General features: G+C 40.4%; 1 protein-coding gene across 9 annotated transcripts in view; it reads left to right on the top strand.

Annotated features, from left to right (window-relative positions):
- LOC123374232 (sarcolemma associated protein) overlaps positions 1-27,922 on the top strand; it is a 165,018-nt gene that overhangs the window by 49,788 nt on the left and 87,308 nt on the right. For 5 of the 9 annotated variants that reach the window (XM_045023945.1, XM_045023950.1, XM_045023944.1 and 2 more), the window contains 2 exons: positions 13,932-14,085; positions 23,881-23,953. In XM_045023945.1, coding sequence (XP_044879880.1) covers positions 13,932-14,085; positions 23,881-23,953 — 227 coding nt within the window. The remainder of the gene's footprint in view (positions 1-13,931; positions 14,086-23,880; positions 23,954-27,922) is intronic. The other 4 variants (XM_045023951.1, XM_045023947.1, XM_045023952.1 and 1 more) reach the window with 1 other exon arrangement.

Below are 27,922 nucleotides of genomic sequence, written 5' to 3'. Positions count from 1 at the left end.
TCAAGTTTTCCAATCTCATAGTCTTTCTCATTGCTCTTCTCTGAATTTTGTCTTACATTTTTCAACATTTTTCTTGAATTGTGGACACTAGAACTGGACGCAGTATTCCAGTAGCGATCACACCAGTGCCAAATACAAAGGTTATTAACCTCTCTACTCCTAGTCAATATTCCTCTGTTTATACATTCAAGGATATGTTAACCCTTTTGACCACAGTATCTTGCTAGGAGCTCAGGTTATGCTAATTATCTGCCATACCTCCCCAAGTCTTTTTTTCACAAGCACTGCTTTCCAGGATAGTCTCCCATCCTATAAGAATGACCTGCATTCTTTGTTTTTGGTATATGTCTCTGCATTTGGTTATATTAAAATTCATATGGTTTGCTTGGACCCAGCTTACCAAGTGATCCAGATAGCTGTCAGTGACCTCTTCTTTATTTTCCATGCCCCCAGTCTCTGTCATCTGCATACTTTTATCAATAATGTCTCTTTCTTCCTGGTCATTGATAAAAATAGTGAATAGTTATTAGGCTAGAACTTGCCATGATGTAATTTCTAGTGATGTAATTTTGCTCTCTTGAATAAAATGAAGTTCTAGTAAGAAGTGCTAAATCTTATAATGGTATAACAGTTATATTTTACCATTGTGTGAGAATTTGCCTTTGGAAGCGTAAAGCAAAGTCTAATGTGTCTTTTGTGCTTGGATTAAGTGCCTTCTGAGAAGTGACCTAGAACTTTTAAGTTTGAAGTTGTCAAGGCTGATTCCCCACTCTGGCACTTCGAGTGCAGAAGATGGGGGCCCGCAAGGATTCTAAAAATTTAATACTGGCCACTCCAGGCTTGTATTAAACTCCCCAAGGTTACAGCTTTTCTCTGACCTAGATTTCCAGAAAGCCTTTGACAAGGTCCCTCACCAAAGGCTCTTATGTAAATGAAGTTGTCATGGGATAAGAGGGAAGATCCTTTCATGGATTGAGAACTGGTTAAAAGACAGGTAGCAAAGGTAGGAATAAATGGTAAATTTTCAGAATGGAGAGGGGTAACTAGTGGTGTTCCCCAAGGGTCAGTCCTAGGATCAATTCTATTCAACTTATTTATAAATGATCTGGAGAAAGGGGTAAACAGTGAGGTGGCAAAGTTTGCAGATGATACTAAACTGCTCAAGATAGTTAAGACCAAAGCAGACTGCAAAGAACTTCAAAAAGATCTCACAAAACTAAGTGACTGGGCAACAAAATGGGAAATGAAATTTAATGTGGATAAATGTAAAGTAATGCACATTGGAAAAAATAACCCCAGCTATACCTACAATATGATGGGGGCTAATTTAGCTACAACTAATCAGGAAAGATCTTGGCATCATCGTGGATAGTTCTCTGAAGATGTCCACGCAGTGTGCAGAGGCAGTCAAAAAAGCAAACAGGATGTTAAGAATCATTTAAAAAGGGATAGAGGTTAAAATGGAGGATATCTTATCGCCCTTATAAATCCATGGTACGCCCACATCTTGAATACTGCATACAGATGTGGTCTCCTCATCTCAAAAAAGATATACTGCCATTAGAAAAAGTTCAGAAAAGGGCAACTAAAATGATTAGGGGTTTGGAACGGGTCCCATATGAGGAGAGATTAAAGAGGCTAGGACTTTTCAGATTGGAAAAGAGGAGACTAAGGGGGGATATGATAGAGATATATAAAATCATGAGCAGTGTGGAGAAAGTGAATAAGGAAAAGTTATTTACTTGTTCCCATAATATAAGACCTAGGGGCCACCAAATGAAATTAATGGGCAGCAGATTTAAAACAAATAAAAATAATTTCTTCTTCACACAGCGCACAGTCAACCTGTGGAACTCCTTACCTGAGGAGGTTGTGAAGGCTAGGATTATAACAGGGATTAAAAGAGAACTAGATAACCTCCATGAATTTAAGTCCATTAATGGCTATTAGCCAGGATGGGTAAGGAAAGGTGTCCCTAGCCTCTGTCTGTCAGAGGGTGGAGATGGATGGCAGGAGAGAGATCACTTGATCATTATCTGTTAGGTTCACTCCCTCTGGGGCACCTGGCATTGACCACTGTCGGTAGACAGGATACTGGGCTGGATGGACCTTTGGTCTGACCAAGTAGGGCTGTTCTTATGACCTTGGATGGGTTGATGCTGCCCACCACCCAAGTGCAAAAACCCTTTGAAAATCCAGGAAGGTGCACTTGGGAATTCCTTCCTGTGGGGTACCCTCAAGCCCTTTCACCCCCCCGCCATCCAGGGAAGAGCTGAGAAAGAAAACAAAGGAAATCAGCTGTTGCCACCAGTTTATTAAACAACATGTGCACAAACCTCTTAGGACACAAAATCCAATCCTGTTCTTAAAAAAGGTAAATTTTATTAAAGGCAAAAAAAATTATATATTTGAAAACTCAGGCTATTTCTAGATTTAAAAAAACCCACTTACAAAAATTAAGCATCAAGAATAACCCCCTTGGGGGGAGGGATAGCTCAGTGGTTTGAGCATTGGCCTACTAAACCCAGGGTTGTGAATTCAGTCCTTAAGGGGGCCACTTAGGGATCTGGGGCAAAATCAGTACTTGGTCCTGCGAGTGAAGGCAGGGGGCTAGACTTGATGACCTTTCAGGGTCCCTTCCAGTTCTTTAAGATAATCATTTGAGGTTAGCACAGAGGAGTCCACAAGCCATAAAGAAATAAACCAACCGCGTCTTCTTAGACATTTCCTGATCTACTTACACATCTGGGGGTTTCAAGTGAGTAGTTTCTAGGTATAATTCAGATGATTTTTCATACCTGGCCCCAAGCTTCTTACAGCATAGTTCCAGCCCTGTCTCTGCTTCTCCCCTGAGAACAACAGAGACAGATAGACAAAGGGGAAGTTTTTTCCCAATCTTAAAAAGTTCTAGCCTTTCCATTGGCTCTTTTGGTTAGGTGCCCACTCCCTTCCTTTTACCTATGCAGGGAGACTTTTTAACCTTTTACAGGTAAAGCAAGTAGAGAACAACTACTAAGAGGGATTTTATAGCTAGCTGGCTGACTGGGTGTCCATAAAAGGAAGGCCCCCTCTCCCCTCATTTATCACAAAAGTAATAAAAAATAAATTGAGACAAAGGGATGGCCTTGAGGTTAAAACACTAGGCTGGGATTTAGAGCATTTGGAGTAATTCCTAGCCCTGCTACAGATTTTCTCGTCTGGCCTTGGACAAATGATTGAATCTCCTTGTGCCTCAGATTCCTGTCTGTAAAACTGAGATACTTCCTTTCTCCTAACTTTTTGTCTTTTTCTATTTAAACTGTAAGCCCTTTGGAAGCCTCTTTCTGTGTGTATGTGTACAATGCTTAGCTCAGTGGGCCCTCTATCCCAGCTGGGGACTTGAGGATCTATTGTAATATAAATGTGTGTTGCTCTCTGTGTTGCTATGGACTTTGCCTTTATAATTGTATAATTTATTCTTAGTTAAAGCAACTTTCTGATATTTAAACCTTCTTTAGCTGTAAGTCTAAGATCAGTTTAAATCACTCTTATCCAAGAGAGTTTTATACAATTAGTACTACATCTAATTTGGAGCTTTTTCTGTTATCCTCTTCCTGGGTGGAATTATACCACCTCTTCTGAGGCTGTTAATCAACTTCCATAACCTGTTTTGTTTTCTTTGTGGTTTGTTTAGAAAGGGAGAAGTTAGAATGTGAAGCGACAAACTTTAAGAATACACTATAAAGAAAAGGAATTGAATTTGAAATTAATACTTGTATTGACTCTGCCCAGCATTTGTAGCAAAAGGTTAATTTCCCAAAATTCTTATGTGAACCACAATGACAAAATTAAGGAAGGAGAGATGTTTAAAAAGTAGTAATTAGTAACTATGGTGACATATGTCTTATTGCAGCAAGTCAGTCAGCTATATATAAACTAAAGTACTTGTAAATTAGAACTCCTCCTCTAGATCTGGCTGTCTTCAAAAATATGCCTTTTACATCAAAATTAGTGACATTGATGTTAAAGGAAGTCTATTTTTGTAAAGTGTTCTCATATTTTGTGGTAAAATGTTTTATCTTTTTGGAGGGGAGGGTGAAGTATCACACGGAACTGTTCCTTTTAATATCTGGTCGCTATTTGCAATTTAATGGCCCTACCTGAACGATGCAATGGATACCTGAATTTTTTGGAAATTAATTTTACTTTCTGAACTTCTGTTTATATTCAGCACTTTAGTTTTTCCAGAGAAGAGTGGTGCCAGGTTGTCTCAGCAGAGGAGCTTGGGCTGAAGTTGGAGTGGGGGGCAGGCGGAAGAGCTGGGCCTAGAGGCAGAGCTGGCCTGGGGCTAGAGAGGGAATGATGGCAGAGCTGTGGTTGGGTGGCACTCCCTGCCCCCATCCCCGCAGCGTGCCCCCCAAATGTTCCTCCATGCCCCCTCGGGGGGCGCATCCCACAGTTTGGGGACCACTGATATAGAGGAAAAATAATCTTTCAGTAAGAGGGACAACATTATTGTTTAGCATCTATTGGGGAGAGGAAGACAGCCTCAGGCCACATTTTTCTCAGTGTCTCTTTAATTTTCTTACTGGATTGACAGTGATCTTATGTGCTGCCTTAATGCAATTCCAGGTGTTTGGGAATCATTCTTCCACAGTTTGGTTGCCATTTTCTGATTCTGCTGACTTTGCCGGTTGGGTAAAGTTTACATTACCCAGCTTAAAGAACGAGGAGTCCTTGTGACACCTTAGAGACTAACACATTTATTTGGGCATAAGCTTTCGTGGGCTAGAACCCACTTCATCAGCTGCATGCAGTGGAAAATATAGTAGGAAGATATATATATACATAGAGAACATGAAAAAATGGGTGTTGCCATACCAACTATAACGAGACTAATCAATTAAGGTGGGCTATTATCAGCAGGAGAAAAAAAACTTTTGCCAATGTATCACTACTGATTATCACTACAAAAGTTTGAGTCCCATTTTCCACACATTATGGAGAAATATAAAAACTGTAAACAGCTGTTACACAAAAATATTGGCCTGTATACTAAGAGGTTAATAGTTTATGACCACTCAGATATTCTTCTCAAATGTTTCAGGCTTAAGCATTACTTCTTTGTGTTTTGTAGCAGCAGCAGTTGGGTTCTTGATTTAAGAGGATAGGGCTGATTTGCATAGGATGGTTTAAGTTTTCCCTATGCAATAGCTACAAAGCAAGCAGTCTTATTTGACTTGCTCTTGTAAGTTTTAATGCAGTCTCCAAATGAGAAACATGTTAGACCTTTGGAGTAACCTGGTCATTTTCTAAGTTTGGAGAGATGGACAATGAATTCTGCACACGCTTCAGTAGAGTTGGGTTCTGTGCTAACTCTTTATAGAGCAGCATGTGAGGGAGGCCGAGTTGTGGCTCCTAGGGCCAGTGATAACAAAGGGTGTGCGAGGTTGCAGTTCCTTTTTAATCCGTTAGCTATAAAAGCAGCCACTGAGCTGTTCTTTGCTCTGCCTGGAAATTAGGGAGTTGATTTTTGTGCACTCTTTCCTCACCCAAACCCACTTTACTTTGGTGTTCTGTAACAAGTGTTGTGTAAATCTGACAGACAGAAATCAGTTGTGAAAAACCTAATACTATTTAGATTAATCCTCCAAAGAGAATAGCTTTATTGTATACCAGCTGTCTCAAATCATAAGGTGAGGAATACTGTCCTACAACAAGAGAAGGGAAACAAACATTGCCTTTCAGTAGCCAGGTAGAGAGATTCTAACAGAATGTCAACCAACAGCAAAGTTCAGATCATCAGATGAGCAAAATGCTTTCTTATATCTCGGGAACGTTCTCTTCACTTTGGATTTTTGCTAGCTTACAGTGTGGTTTGATTGGCAGAAATTTCTTGACTGGACGTTAGTTTAATCACTTGAGAAATGAATTCAAGACTTAAAGTTGGGAATTCTGCTTCCTTTAATTCATTCATTACAAACTTCAGGGTCCTGTGCTCTGTTCTAGTAAGCACTTCTGCAAAGTTGAAGAAACTCAAAATCTGTGGAAATAACAGGAAATCTTTTAGTAACATTCCAAGTTGGCAGAAGTTAAGGTAATCCTGGGGGAATTCTGCACCACTGCACGTGTACAGAATTCATGGTCTCCCCCCGCCCCCCAGTTCTTTCTCTGCATAATATGGATTCTGCTGGTGAAGCGCTGTAGTTACATCTTTTACCCCACCAGGGGCTGCTGTGGCACTAGAAGAGAGGGCAGCCAGCCAGCAAAGAGGCTGTGTTCCTCACAGTGGGGTCAGGTGAAGAGGCAAAGGATGGACAGAGCAAGGCATACAGGGATGCTGGGAGGTCACCGATTGGGGTTCAGAAAGGCTAGTGGGGGTGACAGCATTGAGCCAGGAGCTAAATGGGAGAGGGGCTGCAGGGACACAGGAATGGGAGAAGGAGGATGCACAGACATGGGAGGGATGGGGGCAGATGTGCCTGACTGAATGGGAGGGATAGGGGTCATCCAGGATCTGCATGGAGGAGACTCCTCAACTCCCTAACAATCCACAACCCCCACCCCCCAAAAATGTGTTTAATACTTCTCCCACCCACACCCAACAACCCTCCTGGTTCACTTCCATGCTCCTTCCCTCTCCCTCAGCTTCTCCCATTACCCCCGAATCCCCCCAGGACTTTGCACTGCTTTTGAGGAGTGCAGGAAATAGTAATTCCTTTAAACTACAGTACAGAAACCTGAGTCCTGTATTAATATGCTTAGTAAGGAATCTATTTGTGTATGTTTAAAAAAAAATCCTAAATCTTTTTTTTGTTTGTATTGTTATAGATGTATTTGCTGACAGGTATTTTTAAATAAATTACCAAAATAATTGAAACTGGCATGATTATATTGTGTTATTTTGACAAAAGTTTGACAGAATTTTGCAGAAGTTTAAAATACTGGTACAGAATTCCACCAGGAGTATTAAAGGCTCCTTTTCCTCAGAAGTATGCTTGAAGTCTCCTTGATTCATCATGCATGCCAAGCTTATGCTAAGCAAACCAGTTAACATCTGCATTATTAGTTACCAAAAAAGTGTTTTCAGCTTAGTTCTTGAAAAGAAGGTTTGTTTTTAAATGTACAGTTCCTTCACTCAGCTTTTTTAGAGGTAATAGTATAAGCCTCTGATTCATTTTCAGCATTAAACCTATACAGTATTAAGGCTTCTCTTAATTCCTTGCTACACTTCTAGAAAAGTACCAGCTTATACAATGACTTAAATCCAGAAAAAGTTTTCACAGGTTAAGATAATTTTTCAATTGTACAACCACCACCCCCCACCTACCCCCAACCACACACACACATAAGGGACTAGCTATCTTTGTTTTTGGTAGTTTGTCTCCATCAGTTTGAGGACACAGTCCTGAGCAAGCTCTTGTTAGAATAAAGGTGTCCTTGGAGGCTTAAGGGCAAAATTGATTTGTCACATGCTTCAGTGTGCAGCTTTCCTTGCAACCTATATGAGGTACCAACAGCTTTAAGGCACTTGGTCCTACTTACAGCAAAATATGCGTTCTCAGTCTTCCAGCATGATGACTCCAGGAAGAGTCAAACCCCATTCTGGTGCGAGAGGAATTCTGCTGCTCATGTCCAGTTCACGTCCTACAATGGTAGAAGTTCTGTGGGACAGCTTAGACTCAAAAGATGTACACTGTGTGGGATACTCCCTTTTGGGAATATAAATAAGTAGGGAGTCCTACAAGGGATACCGTCTCAAGGGAATCAGCCTTCCAGAAGCATGAGAGGGCTGAGGAGCCCCAGAGCAGACTATCTATCTGTCAAAAATCTGTAGATCTACTCCAGAAAGGCTCCATGCTTATACAGGAGGAAAGGGAGGATAAGATGGAGGCAGGGCCATCCCTAGGGGGGTGTGGGCCCCGGGGTGGTGAAAGCTGGTGAAAACCCTAGATTCAGGTATACTGGAATGAAAGAGCTTTTGCTGGTATAGTTTGTATTGCTTGCCAAACCAGAATAAACTATATACCAGGTGGGCAACCTCTGGCACGCGGGTCGCTAGGGTAAGCACCCTGGCGGGCTGGGCCAGTTTCTTCACCTGCTGCGTTGGCAGGTTTGACCGACTGCAGCTCCCACTGGCCGCAGTTCACCGTCCCAGGCCAATGGGGGCAGCAGGAAGCGGTGCGGGCGAGGGATGTGCTGGCTGCGGCTTCCCGCCACCCCCATTGGCCTGGGATGGCAAACCGTGGCCAGTGGGAGCCGTGATCGGCCGAACCTGCCAACGCGGCAGGTAAACAAACTGGCCCAGCCCGCCAGGGTGTTTACACTGGCAAGCCGCGTGCCAGAGGTTGCCGACCCCGAACTATACCAACAAAAACACTCTTATGCCAATATAAATTGTCTGTGCTAGGAGGGTTTTGCTGACATGACATTTTCATTTTAAAATTATCTAGCTCTGGTGGTTGTGCAGAAAACCTTCTAAATGTGAAACCAAGTGTAAAGCAAAGCAGTGTTTTGTTTCTATCTACTAACTTTGGAAAATTAGAGTGTGAATTTGTCTTTTCCTGTCCTCTCTGCTAACCTCACTAGGATGTTAACTCTAAAACCTAATGATATTTGTAATGTCAGCATTAACTATTCAATTTGTGATCATTTTAGTGGATAGAACAAGAAGGGGACCAAGAGTTACTGCATGGAAGGAAATGCAGAGACAACACAGAAACAGACAGGAGGAAGGAGAATAAAAGGGCAGAAATGAAAGTGGTCCTAAAGATAAGCATATTTTTCCATAGTGAATTGACTTGCTATATGAAGGTAATATTCTACCTTTGATATTTGTGAGAACTTCCTGTGGACATCTGTATGAGTTCTGCTGTGGATTGAGGTTAGGTTATATACCTAAAACTCTGACCTACTGGTCAGACTACTGGTCATAATTAGGAATAGAATTGTAACCTCCACAGAATGTTTGACATTTCTGCTGTATGGGTAGATTATTCCATGATAGAGAATTGTGGGGATTTTTGCATTTCTGAAGCTTCTGGTGCTGGCCATTTTTTGAGGAAGGGTACTGGGTTATATTGAACAGTGTTATGATCTGTTAAATCCATTAGTATGCTCCTAAAAGGTCTTGAAGTTAAGTCAGGAGGTGACATACTTTAGAAATCTTACTTTCAGACAAGAGGTGTAACAGACATGCATCTCCCTTTCTGGCTAGTTTTCTGTATTGTATGCTTCACACTGTAGGCCTATTTGCCTACAGTTGAGAAACTGCAAAATTTGCAAGAAAGGAAATCTACAAGATGTAACAAACAGCACAGGGTGTCCTGCTTATTAATAAAGACAAAGGATGAGATTAGTATTTTTAGAGAGAGCAAAGAAACCTACTGAATCCTCCACAATAAAAGGCAAGGTCACTGCATGCCAGTCTCATGAAAGGAGGATCACAGCCAGGCTGGTTGCAAAGTGCTGCAAGGATTTTGAGTGAGCATTACACTACGAGACATGAGAGTAATCTGTCAGTTAAGTCTAGACTCTAGAATGCATGCTATCGTTTTGTTTTGTATATAATCATTTGTTTCCAATACTTGATTTCACTATAAACATATCTAAGTGCTGTGTGTTAAGTGGAGTGGTGATCTGAGCTGAGACTGGTAATCTGGAGTGTATTCTTTCTTTGGGAGCAGCAGATTTGTGAATATTGCGAGTATCCAGTGGATTAGGGGCTGCATGGTCTAGGGAGATGCTTAGAGGTCTCAAAGGTTGGAGTGTACCTATCATTAACCTGTTAAGTAACAGTGGGGCCGAGGAGAATGCTTGTTACCTGTGGCTTATGGTGTCAGGGAACACAGCAGGCACAGACAAGGCTTCCTCACACTAAGGGAATGTGGTAAGGAGGCACCTTACAACCCTGGGTGCCCCCAGGAAGCTTTACAATAGCTAGTGGGGTTTCAGAAAAAGTCTCCCTTTACTGCTTTATTATATTAAGGGTTTGTTATCTCTAATACTCTAGAGCTAGAGATTTAAAAAAAAAATTGAAGTTTCAATAAAACATCACTATTTCTCCCCCCCCCCCCCCCCCGCCACAACCAGTTTTACTCTGGAAGTGAGGGGAGTAGGGACTTTCATTATGTTGTACCTAGAGTAGGTTGATCATAGGAGTTTAGCATGGAATTCCATTAAATTGTCAAACTTTTTAATGGAACATTTAAACTTACTGGGAACTACAAAAATCAATATTTATGGAACCCTTGTCTTTTTTTAGTTTGTATGTGAAGAATTATGCAAGAGTAATATTTCAGATATCCTTAGCAATTGTGTATGGAAGATTTGTTAGTTTAGGTTCTTGAGGTGCACTATCTGCAGTCTTATAAATGCTATATTACTTTAGGGTGTTAATTCTTTTCTTAGAAGTCAAGTATTAAAATGTTAATGAAATGTTCCTCTACTTTACTTCTTTTAGGATTTCATTAATTTCTGTCTTTCGTCCCCAGTAAGCTAATAAAACATCTTGAGAGAGATTCTGTAGGCAACTAGAACAGAGGTGATAGAAAGTAGTCCTGAAAGCAAGAGACTTCATACAAAATTTCTGCGGTCTGCCAGAATATGGAAGAAGTCCCATGGTGTAGTAAGACATGAACTTTAAGGCTGATCAGTGCTTTCTTTTAAAAGAAAAAAATGGCTTGCAGAAAAAAGCCCAACTTTGATAAGGTTTCATGTTTGAACATCAAATGACTGAGTGGGGTGAAAAGAGGTTGGGTATGAGCAGGAAGAGAAGGAACAGTTAGAAACATGCATTTTCCTCCAGAAGATATAAGCTCACTCACCATCCTAACTTGGAGAAGAGAGAAGTATCTAGCCTCTCCCATCATAGACTCTGGGATGGGCAGAGATCAAATTTCCTTTCCTTCCCACCCTACCAGTCAAGAAAAGAACCTCTAGAAACTTCTCCAATAACATGCGGTATTATGTATATGCAGATTAGATGCAGTACTCTATCTCCTAGCAAATTGCTGCTGTCCATTGAACTAGAACCGTGGTTCTCAACCAGGGGTATGTGGAGGTCTTCCAGGAGGTGCATCAACTCATCTAGCTATTTGCTTGGTTTTACAACAGGTTATATAAAAAGCACTAGTGAAGTCAGTACAAACTAAAATTTCATACAGACAGTGACTTGTTTATACTGCTCTATATATACACTGAAATGTAAGTACAATATTTATATTTCAGTTGATTTATTTTATAATTGTATGGTAAAAATGAGAAAGTAAGTCATTTTTCAGTAATAGGGTGCTGTGATACTTTTGTCTTTTTATGTCTGGTTTTGTAAGCAAGTAGCTCTTAAATGAGGTGAAACTTAGGGGTACAAGACAAATCAGACTCCTTAAAGGGGTATAGCAGTCTGGAAAGGTTGAGAGCCGCTGACCTAGAACACAGTGAAACTTTGTTTACCCTGACTTGTTTTGTATTAAAAAAAAAAAAATCTACCATTCTTTTGTTTAAGTTGCAAAACTAGAGGATGACTGGGAAGGCAAAAAATGTAATATCTAAACTTTACTAAGCAATTAAATACTTTCTCATGTAATATTACTGGGAAAAACAAATTTAAATTAGTTTGACTCCTGCTCTCACGTGTTTAAAAAATGAAGGACTATATGCAAGAAGCATGATAAATGGCAGTGTGTTGAGTTTGGGTGTGTGTAAAGTCTGGTTTTATTTAACATCTTTATAAATTATGTGCATGAGAGAAACTAAGCACCACATGTAACTTTATTTGCTGCTAATACATAAATGAGAGGAGTTGCCAACACCTATGAGGACATTTAAAGAGGGGGGAAAAAAGGGCGGGGGGGCTTGAGAATTGAGACATGGGCAGGAAATAATGTAATTCAGCCTGGGAAAAGGTTTTAGTTTTTTAAATCTCACCTGAGTTAGCAGATAATAAATTGGATACCAACTTCTCAATGTGTGTGTACATGGGAGGAGGGAAGAGTGGGGGCATGGCAGCACAGTTTTGAACTACATATATAGGCCTCACAATCTGACCCAGGAATGTCATAGTTCTTTCTATGGCACAAGAGGAACCCACTGGGAATACTGTGTACTGTGTGTGTGTCTGTACTCCAAATTGTTGTTTTAAAGACGGAATTGAGAGAGACAGTAAAAGTGATGGAGGGATTGAACTATAAGGAAAGATCATTTGAATAGTATAATAATACACGGATATAAAGAATAAGCCAAAGCTGGCTGACTGGACTACATTATTTACTAAATGACTTAAAGACAACATGACCAAGGAGGACTTTGTATCTCTAATTCTGTACGTTTAGTTTGTGCATCTGCACTTCAGCTTCAGTTTGATGAGAATAGATACAACTGATTGATTATCCTTTTTACTAGTTACACAGAACACACAAATGATTTTAATTGCCTCTGAGTTTTAATGAGGTTTTCAGTTTAAGAAATTCAAGAATCTTTAATTTTTTTAAATAAAAATAGGTATGAAATGAAAACTAGACATTTTATATTTGAAGGGACACCAATTTAAAAATTGCATTTCCACTTGAAAACATCTCCTTGTAACACCTAAGGTTACTATAAATGTAAATATTGGAGAATTTTTTAAATTAAATTGTACATCTGAGAACATTTTGTCATCATTCTCATGTACAGCTCTGTAAGATTAAAAATAGATTTTAAAAAAGAATTAAATTTAAAGGATTATTTCATTATAAATAAGATTTTTATGTAGTAAGTTTTCTTCACATTTTATAATCTTAAATTGTTAGTTTTTGTACTTGTTTCTTTAGTTTTCTAATTGTTAATAGATTTTAGGTATTACATAGAATTTTTTTCTCTTCTGAGGTTTTGTACTCAGACTTTATATTTAAAATAGACAAATAAAAGGGGCCTTAGTAACATGCTTAGCATGAGAACAAAAAATCAAAAAATGTTTTCGCTAGGCTGTACTCAACATTTGACGTTATTTGTAGATGTACTTCTAAGTCATTTATGTGCTTTTGAAAATCCCACCCTTAGGGTAGGTCCATACTTACCCGCCGGGTTGACGCGGAGAGTTCGACTTCTCGGAGTTCGAACTATCACGTCTAATCTAGACGCGATAGTTCGAACTCCGAACGCGCTCCCGTCGACTCCGGAACTCCTCCACCGTGAATGGTGGTGGCGGAGTCGACGGGGGAGCCGCAGAGTTCGATCCCGCAGCGTCTGGACAGGTAGGAAATTCGAACTAAGGTAGTTCGACTTCAGCTACGCTATTCGCGTAGCTGAAGTCGCGTACCTTAGTCGTCCCCCCCCCCCCCCCGTAGTGTAGACCAGGCCTTAGATGCCTAAATATGACCATAGCCGCCTATCTTTAGGTCAGTATTTTTTTAAAATATTTAGGAGGGGTTGAGAGCTGGTCCTCTGCAGAAGTATCTCTATTCTGCATTTGGACTTGCTTGTCTCACCACCTTGGCCCCATATCTGTTTCCTGAGTCTTCATTTTTTCCCAGGCTTTTCTTTTTACCATCACTGCCCTGTTGTACAACATGGCTAATTTGAATCATAGAAACAGATTTCTTAAGGGTGTGCCTACCACTTTAAGGGTTAGATGTGTTAACTAACATGATTGTGAATTTTAGAATAGACACTGCAAAAATGCTTGTTGCTAGTCATGCTTAACTGTTTAAACACAACTAGCAACAATTGTTTGTGTAGCAGTTATGCTTGAATTTACAGTAGGGTTCAATAACAGATAGTGTGTGTTAAAACACAACTAAAATTCAAGTATAGACATAATGTAAAATGTGAAGTTTGCAAACAGAAGTATTTCTTATTCCTAGCTTTTGTATTAACTTGACAGTCTATAGCAGAATGGAATTTGTCCGTAGCTTCCATTTAATCAAACTTCTTTCTTGCAGGTAACTTATTGCAGTGTAATTTTTTCTTTACAGTTCTATCTTCAAGACACTAAAAGTAGTAATGGTACCTTCATAAACAGTCAGAGATTGAGTAGAGGATCTGAGGAAAGCCCACCATGTGAGATTCTGTCTGGTGACATCATCCAGTTTGGTGTAGATGTGACAGAGAACACGCGGAAAGGTAAGGGTACGGATCACCTTTTTTCGTTTCTATTTTTAACTTCAATTGTCAAGTATACTTATTGGGAACATTGTATTACATAGAAAACTTCAATGGGAAAAACAAATAGAAAAGTTTTAAATGGGCTGTGGTATTGTAGGTAGGGAAATCTAGGGGTTCCTGTGTGGTTTTTACCAATATTTTTACCCTCCAGATAGGAGAATCCCACACTATTTTGAAACAATAGGATGGTGCTGCTGCAGATGGTAGTTTGCCTCAAGTATTTCTTGATGGCATGGTCAGCAGTAGTTTGAAACTGATGAGGATCTTGCTGACTGACTCTTCTTTCCTCCCCCTGCTGCTATTGCTACTGGGAGCACTCTGAAAGGGAATGGGATAAAAAGATGATGGAAAGCTAGAGATATGCTGCTGCTAATTGAGTGCCTGTTAAATGAAAAAGAAATGCTTCATCCTCCAGCTTGAACTTGTGCTCTCCTTCAAGCATACACACTCATGAAAGCCCTGTATTAAGATAAAAGATGCGTCTCTGTATTAATTGATAGACTTGATGTCCCTAGCCCCTTTCTTCTGCATTTATGTACAGTTCAGCTTATTTTTCTAATAGTGATTGTCATTTCTTGTTCTTTGTTAGGCTTACTCTATGCATGAGCTTGTAATAGGCTTATAATATGTATATCCTCATGAAATTTCTTAAGAAAATGAGTGCCCATTAGGTGACTTACACATCAGAATTCTGGCCATTCTTGGAAAGAATGCTGCAAGAATTACTTATTCAGCAACACAAAGTTTGGTAAGAAAAATCACGTGCCTCAGTGGAAGCATAAAGTTAGTCTCTACTGCTGTACCAAAATTCTTCACTTTCTTTATAAAGATGATACTCAAAATCCTTATATTAGGAAGAAGAGAGTATTAAGATAAATTGGTATTTGAGGGAAAATACTGGATTAACTGCAGATGAGATAGTATCCTACTCAATAGTATTCCAGAATAGCAGAAATTTTAAAGGGCATAAGGTGAATAGGATGAGATTATGAATTCACATTGCTGTTTAGTGTTTTTTGTTCTTTTCCCCATATATATTTGTATGTGTGTGGCTCTAGCCTCGCAGTTTATATTGGACACTAAAATATTAAGAAAAATGTAATAGGGAATTAAGGAATATGTTGTCGAGTAATTGGGGAGTAATTCAGCAAGGCATCGAAAAGGTCTTATAGTATTGTAAGTTACCTTCAGAAAAGGGTGGGAGTAAAAGTCATCCAAATGAACTCTGCTTTTTACTTCCAACCCACATATTCCTACTATATATATCCCCTGAGTTCCTTTCTGAACTAAACATTTTTATTTTTTTTATACTAAAAGAAAAAAAGTAGAATGAAGTTTAAGAACCATTTTGATGATTTGAAGAATTTTATCTAATAACCTACCCAACTTGAAATTTTATCAAGTGTCCTTCAGTCTTCTGCAAACTTGATTTTGATGAGGAGCCAGTGTTGTGGGTAAAAAATTAAGCAACATTTATGCATTGCAGACTTACCTGGGAATTATTTTAAAATGCCATTAGATCCACAATCAGTAAATGCCATATATAATGCATTCCAGGAATATGTAGAATGCACTGTACCATAGAGTACACTCCACCACAAATAAACTTGGGAATGTTATATTTTTGGCAAAAATTGCTGCTTACACTAAACGAGAAGGTGCTAAAGTTTGGAGTGTCTGGGTCCAATCAAAAGGCCATGTGAGCTAGTTGAAGAGAACACTTTGAATTTTCATGTTGTGAAAAGAAAGGTGAGTCTCAGTTACTTGTGTAATATCTACAATTAAGACAAATTATGTAAAATCTTCTGGAGAATGCAGCTAAGGAAATGCGTTCCAAGTATGGAAAGAGTAAGTATTTTCATGGTTTTAAATTCTTCCTTCAAAATACCACAGTATCTTATACTATATTGCAATCCAGTCACTCACTAATTTCATTTTGGTAAACCTAAGCTGTTCCAAAGATGGGTTGTTTGAAGGAAGGTTATTTAAAAGCTTCTTATGCACTGGTTGCATACATAATTTTAAAAATAAGTTCACGTAACCCATACATTATTTTAGTATCAGAGGGGTAGCCGTGTTAGTCTGGTTCTGTAGAAGCAGCAAAGAATCCGAAGCCTTGCATCCGAAGAAGTGGGTATTCACCCACGAAAGCTCATGCTGCAAAACGTCTGTTAGTCTATAAGGTGCCACAGGATTCTTTGCTGCTTATACATTATTTTATTCATTTACAATTACCAGTATATGAGGAGAAATTGACATTAAGAACACATGCCTGTCATTCATTCAATCAACTTCCATTTAAAATTGGGACTGAAAACTTAACCCTGTCTTAAACCTTAAGGAATATTTTTAAGTCAAGTGACAAGTACATACATAACTTGTTGATTTACAACTGCATCTAAGTGTTTATGCTAACATTTCAAAAGGAACACTGTCACTTGAATTTTTTGAAATCGACATATTAAAAAAAAAAATTTATATTGTACCCTTTATATAATGTGCTCTGAAATTTTTTATTCTTTAAAATGCAGTAATTATTTTTGCTGATATTCATGCTACTTTCCAATAAGGAGGAGACTGGGTTAGCCAATGATATCACAAAATGTGCTCCCTGCCTCCATTCATTGGCTTGGAGAGTGAAGAAGGGTAGGGTTCCCCTGCTGCCTTCCCATCTCCTGTTCCTCCCTAGCTTTATGCAGAAGTCCAAAATAAGGAGACTCTGAACATAGAAACCCCACCCATTGCACTGCTGTTACTAATGAATACCCCCATGCAGTTCCTGGGGAAGAACGTACACATTAGCTCCCTTCAGAGCATGAATGAGTGACATCATCATGCCAGTGCACATGAGAGGAACTACAGCTGAAAAGCAGCATGATGAGCTAGAATCCCTGACATAGGCCAGAGATGAGTTCTTCCAATCTTTTTTTTCCTTATTAACCTGACGAGCAAAGTTACGCTCTTTGTTACGTTATTGGTGAGCACCTAGACCTATTCACTTTTTCCTTACTTAGTGCATGTTTTCTCTGTTGCTCACCCTGTCAACATTTCTCTGCATGTTGCTTTCTTTAGTGATGGCTTGCTTTCTGTTATAGCAGTTATTTACATTCCCAGTAAATGTCAAAATATTGCATCCATGTACTCTGTGTACCTGATAAATTGAATTATATTATAGTGGTTCTGAGAAATAATCTGGAAGTGATCCATTAATTCTCCGTTACTCACATTTACGTGTTTAACAAAATAACCGTTTCTTAAAGGGACACTGTCAATTTGAAATCGGGTCAATCCCAATTTCCATTTTAAAGATGGGGATTAACTATTGATAGCATAACTATATTTATGAAAGGGAGCAATGGATATTTCATGTTGTTTGGTCCTGACTGATTATGAAACCTAGTCAATTAAAAAAAAGTTTAAAGTAGCTTTACATCTGCCTCAGAATGTTCCTGCCATTTTTAAAATTGTATTTTTCTATTTTAAAAAAATCTTTTTCTCCCGTGTTGCTATGTTGAAGGCCCCACATAAATGGGGAAACTGACCATACATGCTGCTATCAAAAGCACAAAATTGTCAAACTGAAACGAAAGAAACTTATTTCTTGAAATAATTTCAGTTACCATAGCTATTATTACACTAATAGGTAAGAAGAAAATCAGATGAAAGCATGACTTTTAAGTTGACAGTCACTCTTAGTACATGAGACAAGCTGCAACAGAGCTATAACTAAGTATTTTAGTGTTCGGAGTGAGCAAGCATATTTGCTCTCCCTAGAAGTGATATGTGGCGGGTATGTGGAGTCATGTGCCCTCCCAGATTTCTGCCTTCCATTTAGCACACAGGTTTTCAAACTGTGGGGTGCGTCTCCCTAAGCGGGGAGACACCACAATTTAAAAACTGTCGCCTCCTGCCATAAGGCAGTATGCAATGTGAAAAAACAGACAGATTTTGCTACAAGTAGCAGTTACTGACATCCATAGATGTTCTCTTTTTGCTGCCTTATCACGATTTGATACTTCCTGTCTCATTGGTCCATGAGTAGCAAATTCTGATAGAGGGGACACCTGTCGCAGTTGGCTACCTCAAGCTTTCCCATCCTCAGTTCATGCGAGCATGCTCAGTATGAGCCAAGCAGCACACTCAGTGCCCTGCCTGCCTGTGACGCGGGGAGAGCATGCTCCAACCGAGGTCACTGGGCCTGCGATTGCAGGGGGGGAGGCGGAAGAGGGAAGGGCAGTGATGAGTGCCCTGGGTTCCAGCTAATGCCACTGGGCCCAATCCTGCACCGGGGGAGTAAAGGGTATGCTGGTGGGCTAGATCGGTGGGTGGGGTGGGGTGATGCTGCAGGGTCCGATCCTGCGCAACACCCCACTTTTGCACCTCTGCTGGCTCTGTGCCCTAGGCGGCTGCCCCACTCGCCCCGCTCTAGTTATGGCCCTGAGCTACAAAGCACAAAAATGTATTATGCATCACCTTTAAGTCTGATCATTCATTGAGTAACTGAATGGAATGTTATGTGGCTATCTATTTTTCTTTTTTGAACATTCAGTATCAAAGAACATGAATTGTGCGATTACATCTCCATTTCATACAAAGACATTTCAAAATCATTATTCTGCACCTGAGAAACCAGCAAATAAAAGTTACAAAACAAATTAAGCAGCACTAGTTACCCTCTACTTCCACTTTCAGTGATATTCAGAATAATGACATAAACCTTTGATTGGTGAGTTTGTTTTATTTGAAACTTGGCAAAATTGCTGTTTCATGTATTTGGGTATCTATTTTTGTATTTCTCCTGTGCTTTGAATGCTGTGCCACTATTTGTTTATAGACTAGACCAGGGGTGGCCAACCTGAGCCTGAGAAAGAGCCAGAATTTACCAATGTGTATTACCAAAGAGCCACAGTAATACGTCAGCAGCCCCCGTCAGCTCCCCTCCTCCCTCAGCATCTCCCACCCGCCAGCAGCACCGCCGATCAGCACCTAACTCTCCATCCTTGCGCCTCCCGCCTGCCACGATCAGCTGTTTTGTGTGCAGGAGGCTTGGGGGGGGGGAGGAGCAAGGGCGCAGCAGACTTGGGGGAAGGGGCGGGGGTGTTGGAGGAAGGAGTGGAGTGGGGCTGGGGCCTGGGGCAGAGGCAGGGGTTGAGCAGTGCGCACCCTGTAGCAGATTGGAAAGTTGACACCTTTAGCTCCAGCCCCGGAGTTGGCGCCTATGCAAGGAGCCGCATATTAACCTCTCAAAAGCCCCAGATTGGCCACCCCTGGACTAGACTCTTCCTTCTTCTGTATACTTCTCACTTGGTAGTCTGTGGTAGTAGCTGGCTAATCAGATGGTTCAAGGTTTGATGCCCTCTACTGCTGCCACTCCCCATTGCTATCGTTTAGAACATAAGAACTGCCATACTGGCTCAGACAAGTGGTTGTCTAGCCCAGTATCCTGTCTTCTGACAGCGGCAAGTGCTTAATGTGTCAGAGAGAATGAACAGAACAGGGTAATTTTGAGTGAAGTCTGAGAGACCAGGGATGGGCTAGGGGGCAGAGGGTATACTTAGCAAGAAGAATACATTACTGCTTTAGAAGTATGACAGAGATGCAATCTGTGGCTCGCAAAATGAAGTCGCAAAAGGAGAACTCAAGGAAGACAAAGACATTGCAGAGAAGCTAAATTAATCCTTTGCATCAGTCTTCACTGCAAAGATTGTGGGGGAGATCCCAACACCCAAGCCATTCTTTTTAGGTGACAAATCTAAACTGTCCCAGATTGAGGTGTCAGAGGAGATTTTGGAACAAATTGATAAATTAAACAGAATAAGTCACCACGACCACATTGTATCACTCAAGAGTTCTGAAAGAATTCAAATATGAAATTGCATAACTACTAACTGTGATATGTAACCTCTTGCTTACATCAGCCTCCGTTTCAGATGACTGGCAGACAGGGCCGGCTCCAACTTTTTTGCCGCATCAAGCGGCGAAGGGGGGGGGGGGAAAGGCTGATCGGCGGCACTTCGGCGGCAACTCAATTGCATGGCTTCATTCTTCTGTGGCAATTCGGCTGCGGGTCCTTCACTCCCTCTCTTCCTCTTCGGCGGCAGCTCAAAGAGGAAGAGAGGGACTGAGGGATCCGCTGCCGAATTGCCGCCGAAGACCCGGACGTGCCGCCCCAAGCACCTGCTTCCTTTGCTGGTGCCTGGAGCCGGCCCTGCTGGCCAATAACTAATGTAACATTGACTTTTTAAAAAGACTCCAGAGGCAATCCTGGCAATTACAGGCTGGGAAGCCTAACATCTGTACCAGGCAAATTAATTGAAACTATACTAAAGACCAGAATTATCAGACAGATAAACATGATATGTTGGGAGGAAAATCACCTACCTAGACTCTTGTAATGGGAAAACATGCTTAACTAATTTATTAGACTCTGTGAGGGTGTCGATAAGCATGTGGACAAGGATAATCCAGTCAATATAGTGCATTTGGACTTTCAGAAAAGCTTTGACAAGGTCCTTCACCAGAGCCCATCAAGGAAACTAAGCCATCACGGGATGAGAGGCCCTGTCTGCCAGTCATCTGTCTTCCAGTCTTGGCGTCTGTCAGTCAGAGGTTTGGGGACACCCAAAGCATGGGGTTACGTCTCTGACCATTTTGGTTAATAGCCATTGACAGACCTATCCTCCATGAACTTATCTAATTCTTTTGGCCTTCACAACATCCACATGCAACGAGTTACAAAAGTTGACTGTGCGTTGTGTGAAGAAGTATTTCCTTAAGTTTGTTTTAAACCTGCTGCCAATTAATTTCATTGGGAGACCCATAGTTCTTATGTTATATAAAGGGCTAAATAACACTTCCTTATTCACTTTCTCCATACTATTCCTTTCCTAGTGATTCCGAACATTAGCCTTTTTGACTGCCACTGTACATTGAGTGGATGTTTTTGGAAAACTATCCACAATGACTCCAAGATCTTTCTTGAGTGGTAATAGCTAATTTAGACCCCATCATTTTGTACGCATAATTGGGATTATGTTTTTCAATGTGCATTACTTTGCACTTGTCAACATTGAATTTCAACTGCCATTTTGTTGCCTAGTCACAGTTTAGTGAGATCCCTTTGGAACTCTTCATTCACCTTGGAACTTAACTGTCTTGGGTTTATGTATCCTCTGCACATTTTTGCCACTTTGCTGTGCACCCCCTTTTCCAGATCATTTATAAATATGCTGAACAGCGCACAGGTCACAGTACAGATCTTTGGGGGGCCCCTACTATTTATCTCTCCATTGTGAAAACTGACCATTTATCCCTACTCTTTGTTTCCTATCTTTTAACCAGTTACTGATCCATGAGGACTTTCCCTCTCATCCCATGACTGCTTAGTTTCCTTGATGGGCTCTGTTGAGGGACCTTGTCAAAGCTTTTCTGAAAGTCCAAATACACTATATTGACTGGATTACCCTTGCCGCATGCTTATTTACACCCTCACAGATTCTAATAAGTTGGTTAGGCGTGTTTTCCCATTACAAGAGTCTAGGTAGGTGATTTTCCTCCCAACATATATGTTTATCTGTCTGATAATTCTGGTCTAAGGAAGAATTAACTCTCTTGTTGGGTTACCTTTCCCTTAGTTCCAGCTTCTATTGGGTAGCTGTCTTAATGTTGTTCTGAAACATTTGTTCCCCTCTATTCAAATCCAGGTTCACCATATCTCTGAAATTATAAGCCTTGAAAGTTAGTAAGTGTTGATATTTATAATGTGTGTTTTTAGGTGAGTGATTTTGTGCTTAGTTGACCTATCCTGTGCTTATTCATAGTTAGTTTATTATAAGAAAATGTCTTGAACAGTCCATACCTTCCCATCCCTATTACCCAGGAGATTTCACTTACCAAATCTGAAGAATCATACAGAAAAATACAGATGTTATATGGATATCGGCAGAGCCATGGAAAGATCTTTCTTGATAAAACCAAGTTGTGAAGAATATCTGAGAGCGTGATTGTTCCTGATGTGGCATAATATATGTGAAATATAAATTGGATTTCCATATCTTACTCTAAGTGGTATCTTTGGTTCAAGGATAATTAGACCCCGCTCCTCTGTGTGTCGTCTTCTTTTTCTGAAATGTGAGAGGGCTTTGAAGGGTGGTTTCATGGTTCTTGCTACATAGTTCTACAAGAATTCCAGAGCAGAGATTATTTCTCTGTCCTTGGATGCAACCTTCAGCAAGTGCATCCTTAGGAAGATCATAAACAAATAGCTCCTCTGTGCTACCCTCCTTTGTCCTCTTTGAAACAGGGATTTCTAGACAGATCCCAGGTGTTAGAAATTCATGTCTGGCAACATGAAAATATTTATTTTACCTGTTAACTTCTAATCTCCAGATACACTCATCCAAAGCTACCCAGTAAACAGAGGATGGTGTTCAGCATTTTCTTTATTTCCAGAATTTCCGTTCCTGTCACCTAAATTCAGTTAAGACATATTCCCACTTTTTGCCTAGTCTCTCATGTTGTCAGTGTTGTGTTTTGAAATCTGCAATTAACTTTCTTGTCTACAGAGAGCTTGTCAGGGTTCCCTCCCCACTCTGAACTCTGGGGTACAGGTGTAGGGACCCGCATGAAAGACTCCCATAGCTTATATTCCACCGGCTTAGGTTAAAAACTTCCCCAAGGCACAAATTTCTTTCCTTGTCCTTGGATGGTATTGCTACCACCACCAAGTGATTTAAACAAACATTCAGGGAGGGGCCACTTGAAGCCCTATCTCTCCCCCCCCCCCCCCAAGTATTCCCCCAAGCCCTTTCACCCCCTTTCCTGGAGAGGCTTGAGAATAATGTACCAAACAAATTGCTTAACAAGACCAGACCTTAGGGTTTTTAGGACACAAAAAACCAATCAGGTTCTTAAAAGAAGAACTTTATTATTTAAAAAAAAAGAAAAAAAAGTAAAAGAAGCACCTCTGTAAAATCAGGATGGAAGGTAATTTTACAGGGTAATAAAAAGACTTAAAACACAGAGGGTTCCCCTCTAGGCTTAACTTTAAAGTTACAAAACAGGAATAAACCTCCTCTTAGGAGAAAATTCACAAGCTAAAACAAAAGATAATTTAATGTATTTCCTTGCTATTGCATCTAAAATTCCAGAAATTGTAAGTATCATTTTAGTAGGAGCTTGATTACCTGCTTGGTCTCTCTCTTTGTCTCAAGAGGGAACACAAAGAGAGTACAAACAAAACCTTTCTCTCCTCCCCACCACTCCTCCAGATTTGAAAGTATCTTCTTTCCCCATTGGTCCTGTGCCAACTAGGTTAATGGAACTGATTAACCCCTTACAGGTAAGTGATTCTATACCTCTGGCCAGGAGGGATTTGATGTTACTGCATATGTAAAGATTGTTACCCTTTCCTTTATGTTTATGACAGAGCTAGTTGTCTGGAAAAAAAATTGTGCCGGTACTATTGGGTGTGGAAGATCCAGAATTGGAACTACACTATAGGTCAGGAATCAGCACAGGGCATCAAGCCTTCAAGTTTCTGATTGGCAACTTTTTGCTTTCTCATGGGGAGATATGAGCAGGCAGACCCAGACATTAGGGGTCAGTGCTTAGAGACCTCCCCTTCCTTCTCTTGCTCATCCACCTCAGTGTTCCTTGATTGTGAAATAGCTGCGTATTTCCTTAAACCATGTTTTCACTTCCATTAATTAAATGTCTTAATTGATTACTAAGACTCACAGTTTTCTTATTTCTTCTCAGTTACCCATGGATGTATAGTCTCCACAATAAAACTATTTCTCCCAGATGGTATGGAAGCCCGGTTACGGTCAGAGTAAGTAGAATTAAGTATTTATTAAAATCTACCAAAATTAGAATATTTTGAGGGTTTTTGTTAAGTATATTCCTATTATAATAAGTAACATGTAACACATGTTGATTTATATATGTCTATAGGTATGTTGTACGTAACATATAAGATCCCTGCCCCAAAGCATTTATAATCTAATACGCACAGGTAATATAGTAATTAAAAGCAGCACTCATGCAAGTGTGAGATCAGTGGGATGACAAAAGTGGGAGAAGAAAACATTCTCTTGGTGAAGACATTTATGTGTGGTGGTTCATGCTCAAGTTACCAATATACATGTTAAAATTGTTCTTGTGTATGCTTTGCTTGGTTAGATTAAAAGCATAGAGGTATGAACTTGTATCATAACTGGAAACTTTGTTAATGCACAATTAAATTATATGAACTTGAATGGTGTTAATTTTATAGTAGTATTCAGAAAAATAAATGGAATGGAAAACTGGATTTATAAATTGTGGTTTTGTATCTTTACATGAATACTTATATATTTTTATGCATCTGTAAGTGTGAATGGGAGTCATTTTTATGAATTTGTTGAGGTGCCATTTAGATTTTAAAACTGAAATCCAGCAAACTAGAGTTGCCAATTTGGTAAGTGTTATAGCCAATATTATGATGGAATTCAATCAGGATAACTTTTGAGTGCAGCGAGCATTAGATTACTAATTTTAGCACTAATTTCTTTCAAAGTCTTTTACTTTGGACAGTATTTCTCAGATCAGTATACTAGGTTATTCTTACCTAACCAACAGTTTGGGTACTTGTGTGCTTCTTGGAGAATAAACAATCAAAAGTTCATCAATCAAGTGTATATAAAACAAATGTGCTAGGCACATACTGAACATAAAATACATATGCAGGTTTGTAAGTGATTAACAAAAACCAAAAGTGTGGCTGTGACTCTAGGGGCCCCTCAGTGCCAACTGGCAGAGAGCCTACCGTACTGAAACTCACATCAGGCCTGACACACTCATTGCCCCAGCACGGCGTTGTCATAATATGTGCCTAAAAGGTGTTATGTAAGGTGGCACATGTGAACTTATGTCACACTGGTCCTGAAAATTGTGGCATGATATATGTACAGATTACGTACAAAATTGTGTGTGTATGTGCTGGAAATATATTTTTTAAATGTGTTTGGGAATGTATAAACCCAGGCTGCTGAAGGCAAAGGAATGTTGTTTACCTGTCTTACTGGCTTGATTACTGGAAGAGGACAATGAAAGTACATTTACATATACAATAAACAAAGTGAACAAGCAGCAGCTTAATGCACAGATGGCAGGGACAGAGTCTGCACTCCAAGAATCCTTCTTGGCTCTTGAGACAGAGACAGTGAACTTTGGGTAATATAAGGGGAGAAAAAAGGCATTTAGTTATCCATGACTCCAGGAACAAAGGGAACCAACACCCTTTGATTCTGTGAACATTGGGTCCCTTGGCCTGGAGGGCTGGATATGCCAGTAAGTAAGAAAATTGCTCAGGCAAAGATTGTAACTTGCTAAGATTACATTTTAGTCACTGGAATGCATGTCCCTATTTTACTTTGTTTTGTTTGTAAGTATACCTCTCTCTTTCTCTTGCTCAATATCACTTCAATCTCTGTTAATAAACTTATTCTTGTTTTATTACAAAACTTATCACAGCATTGTGCATTAAAGTGAAATGTGAATCTTCACCTACCCTAACGCGCTGATGCATGCTCTTTCTTTGGAGGCTGCCAACATAATTTCTGGGAGAGGGAATGGACACTGCAGGCTCTGGGGAGCTCGGGAACTGGGATTCACTGACTGTTACCTGCAAGGCCAAGTTTAGACTGGTGGACTCTTGAAGAGTTTGCTGGCAAGGTAGACAGACTGGTGTGTCAGGGAGCTGACACACAGCTTAGCAACAGCAAAGCTCTCACTCTGGCTAAGGCAGAGCACTAACACAGAAGCTCACAGTTCTGGGTGTCCCAAATGGGACACCATAGGGGCCAAGCAGTTATACCAAGGAACAATATAAATCACCCAGATTTTGTAGTACAATTACTTATAATCATTAGTTATCTATTCTTTAATACCTCTAATACATATCACTCTTCCAGTAATTCTCCAAGGAGCAAGGATGTATTTACTTTGTGGGCCTGCTGTTAGAATTATTTGATATGAAAGGAACAAGTTTAAGCAATTGTTGATAATTTGAAGTTATTGTTTAAGTCTCTTTTAAGCCAATGGGTGTGAGCTTATAAAGGAGAAATGTGCATATAGCATTATGTAATTAAAATCCGAAATAAGGTTACTTGAGGTCTGACTAGAAAGAGTGTAGACTCAACAAGACAACTTCCAGTTACTGTATTTCTCTTTCTATTCTTTAATATAATCTCTGTAGTGAAATCTTACTACTGCTTCTTAGTCCTGTTAACCTGGGATAGGGAAGAATCTTTCCTGCACAGCTGGTCTGAGTGTCAGTAGAATTCCTTGATTCTGAAGCTTCTTTGTGGGATCAGTCAGATCATCTTCTTAGTCCTGTAACCCTAGAGAAAGGAATCCCCGTGGTGTGGGATTCATAAGACTCTTGGGTCCCACACAGTGACCTCAGTATTTATATACCCTGATTTTCCATGGGAGCTATTTAGGGTAGTAAACTGTTTCATCAATCCAGAGTGCCTACAACCTACATCAGAAACAAGCACAAAGAATTATCATCTTACTTTGCAGAAAAGAGCAAGCACATTTAGGAAGACTTCTCAAACAGCATGATCTGCTCTGCCTGTATTCACCAACCAACAGCCCACCTGCATTCCCAGAGTTCAGCACATTCACACATCAAGAGGTTCTGAAAACTGTAAAGAAGTCTCGACCCATGACTTGTGAATCCAACTCATAGCTTTTCTGGCTTGTGAAAAAGAGCTATGAACATCTAGTGCTACTCCTGACCTTTGAAATAGCAAAGGAATCCTTCCTTCCTCCTTCAAACATGCAATAGTTTGACCAGAATTGTAGAAACCAATCTTGTATACATCATTTCAAGCCAACTACAGCCCAGTGTCAAAATTCCCATATCTGAGAAAGATCATAGCAAAACTAACCAAAAGCCAACTACAGGTTCATCTGATTGAAGCTAATATTCTAGATCTGACACAATCTGATTTCAGGCCAGGATATGGAACTGGAACTGCTTTGGTGGCGCTGAAGGTTAATCTTCTCTTGTCAATGGCTAGAAGGCAGACACGAATTTTCCTTCTCCTCCTCCTGAGCCTCACTACAGTTTTCAGCACTGACTATGAGATACTACTGTTTCATCGGAGACTGGTGGCAGGGGTCCAGGACAATACACTAAAATGGTTTTGAGTCATGCCTGGAGGAGCAGACCCAAGTAGTAATGATGGGAAACTGCATCTCCCCTCCTAGACCCTTGACTTGCAGAGTCCCATAAGGATCAGTTCTGTGTCTAGTCTTTTTCAGCATCTACATGTATTACGCCTGAGGGAATTCTACATCAAAAAATTGAAAATTCTGCACACAATATTATAAAATATTGACAAATAAAATTTGCAGAATTTTGCAATAAATAAATGTGGCTCCAGCATGGCTGTGGGGAGCACAGGCCACTGGCTGCATTGAGGTGGGAGATCCCACTCAAGCCCCCACATCCTCCAGTACAGGGACTCAGCAATGAGGCCACACCTGACCCTGACACAGTTCTAGGGCTGGGCCTGCCCCAGAAACACCCCGGTGCCCTGCCCCTTTGTGCCAGGTGCACCAGGTGTGGTTGGGCAGGCTCAGCCTAGCAGGATCCAAGTGTGGAGGGGCCCAGTGGGGGGTTCCGGGTGCAGGGCAATGGGATTCTTCAGGGGATCCAGGTGATGGTGTTTGGGCTCAGCAGAAGTGTCTGGGTGTGGGGAGATGGGGCTTGGCTGGGGGTCTGGGTGTGGGGGCTCAGTGGGTGGGT

The sequence above is a fragment of the Mauremys mutica genome, chromosome 7, assembly GCF_020497125.1.
Source record: "Mauremys mutica isolate MM-2020 ecotype Southern chromosome 7, ASM2049712v1, whole genome shotgun sequence".
Classification (NCBI taxonomy): Eukaryota; Metazoa; Chordata; order Testudines; family Geoemydidae; genus Mauremys; species Mauremys mutica.
This window is presented reverse-complemented; position numbering and strand designations above follow the sequence as displayed.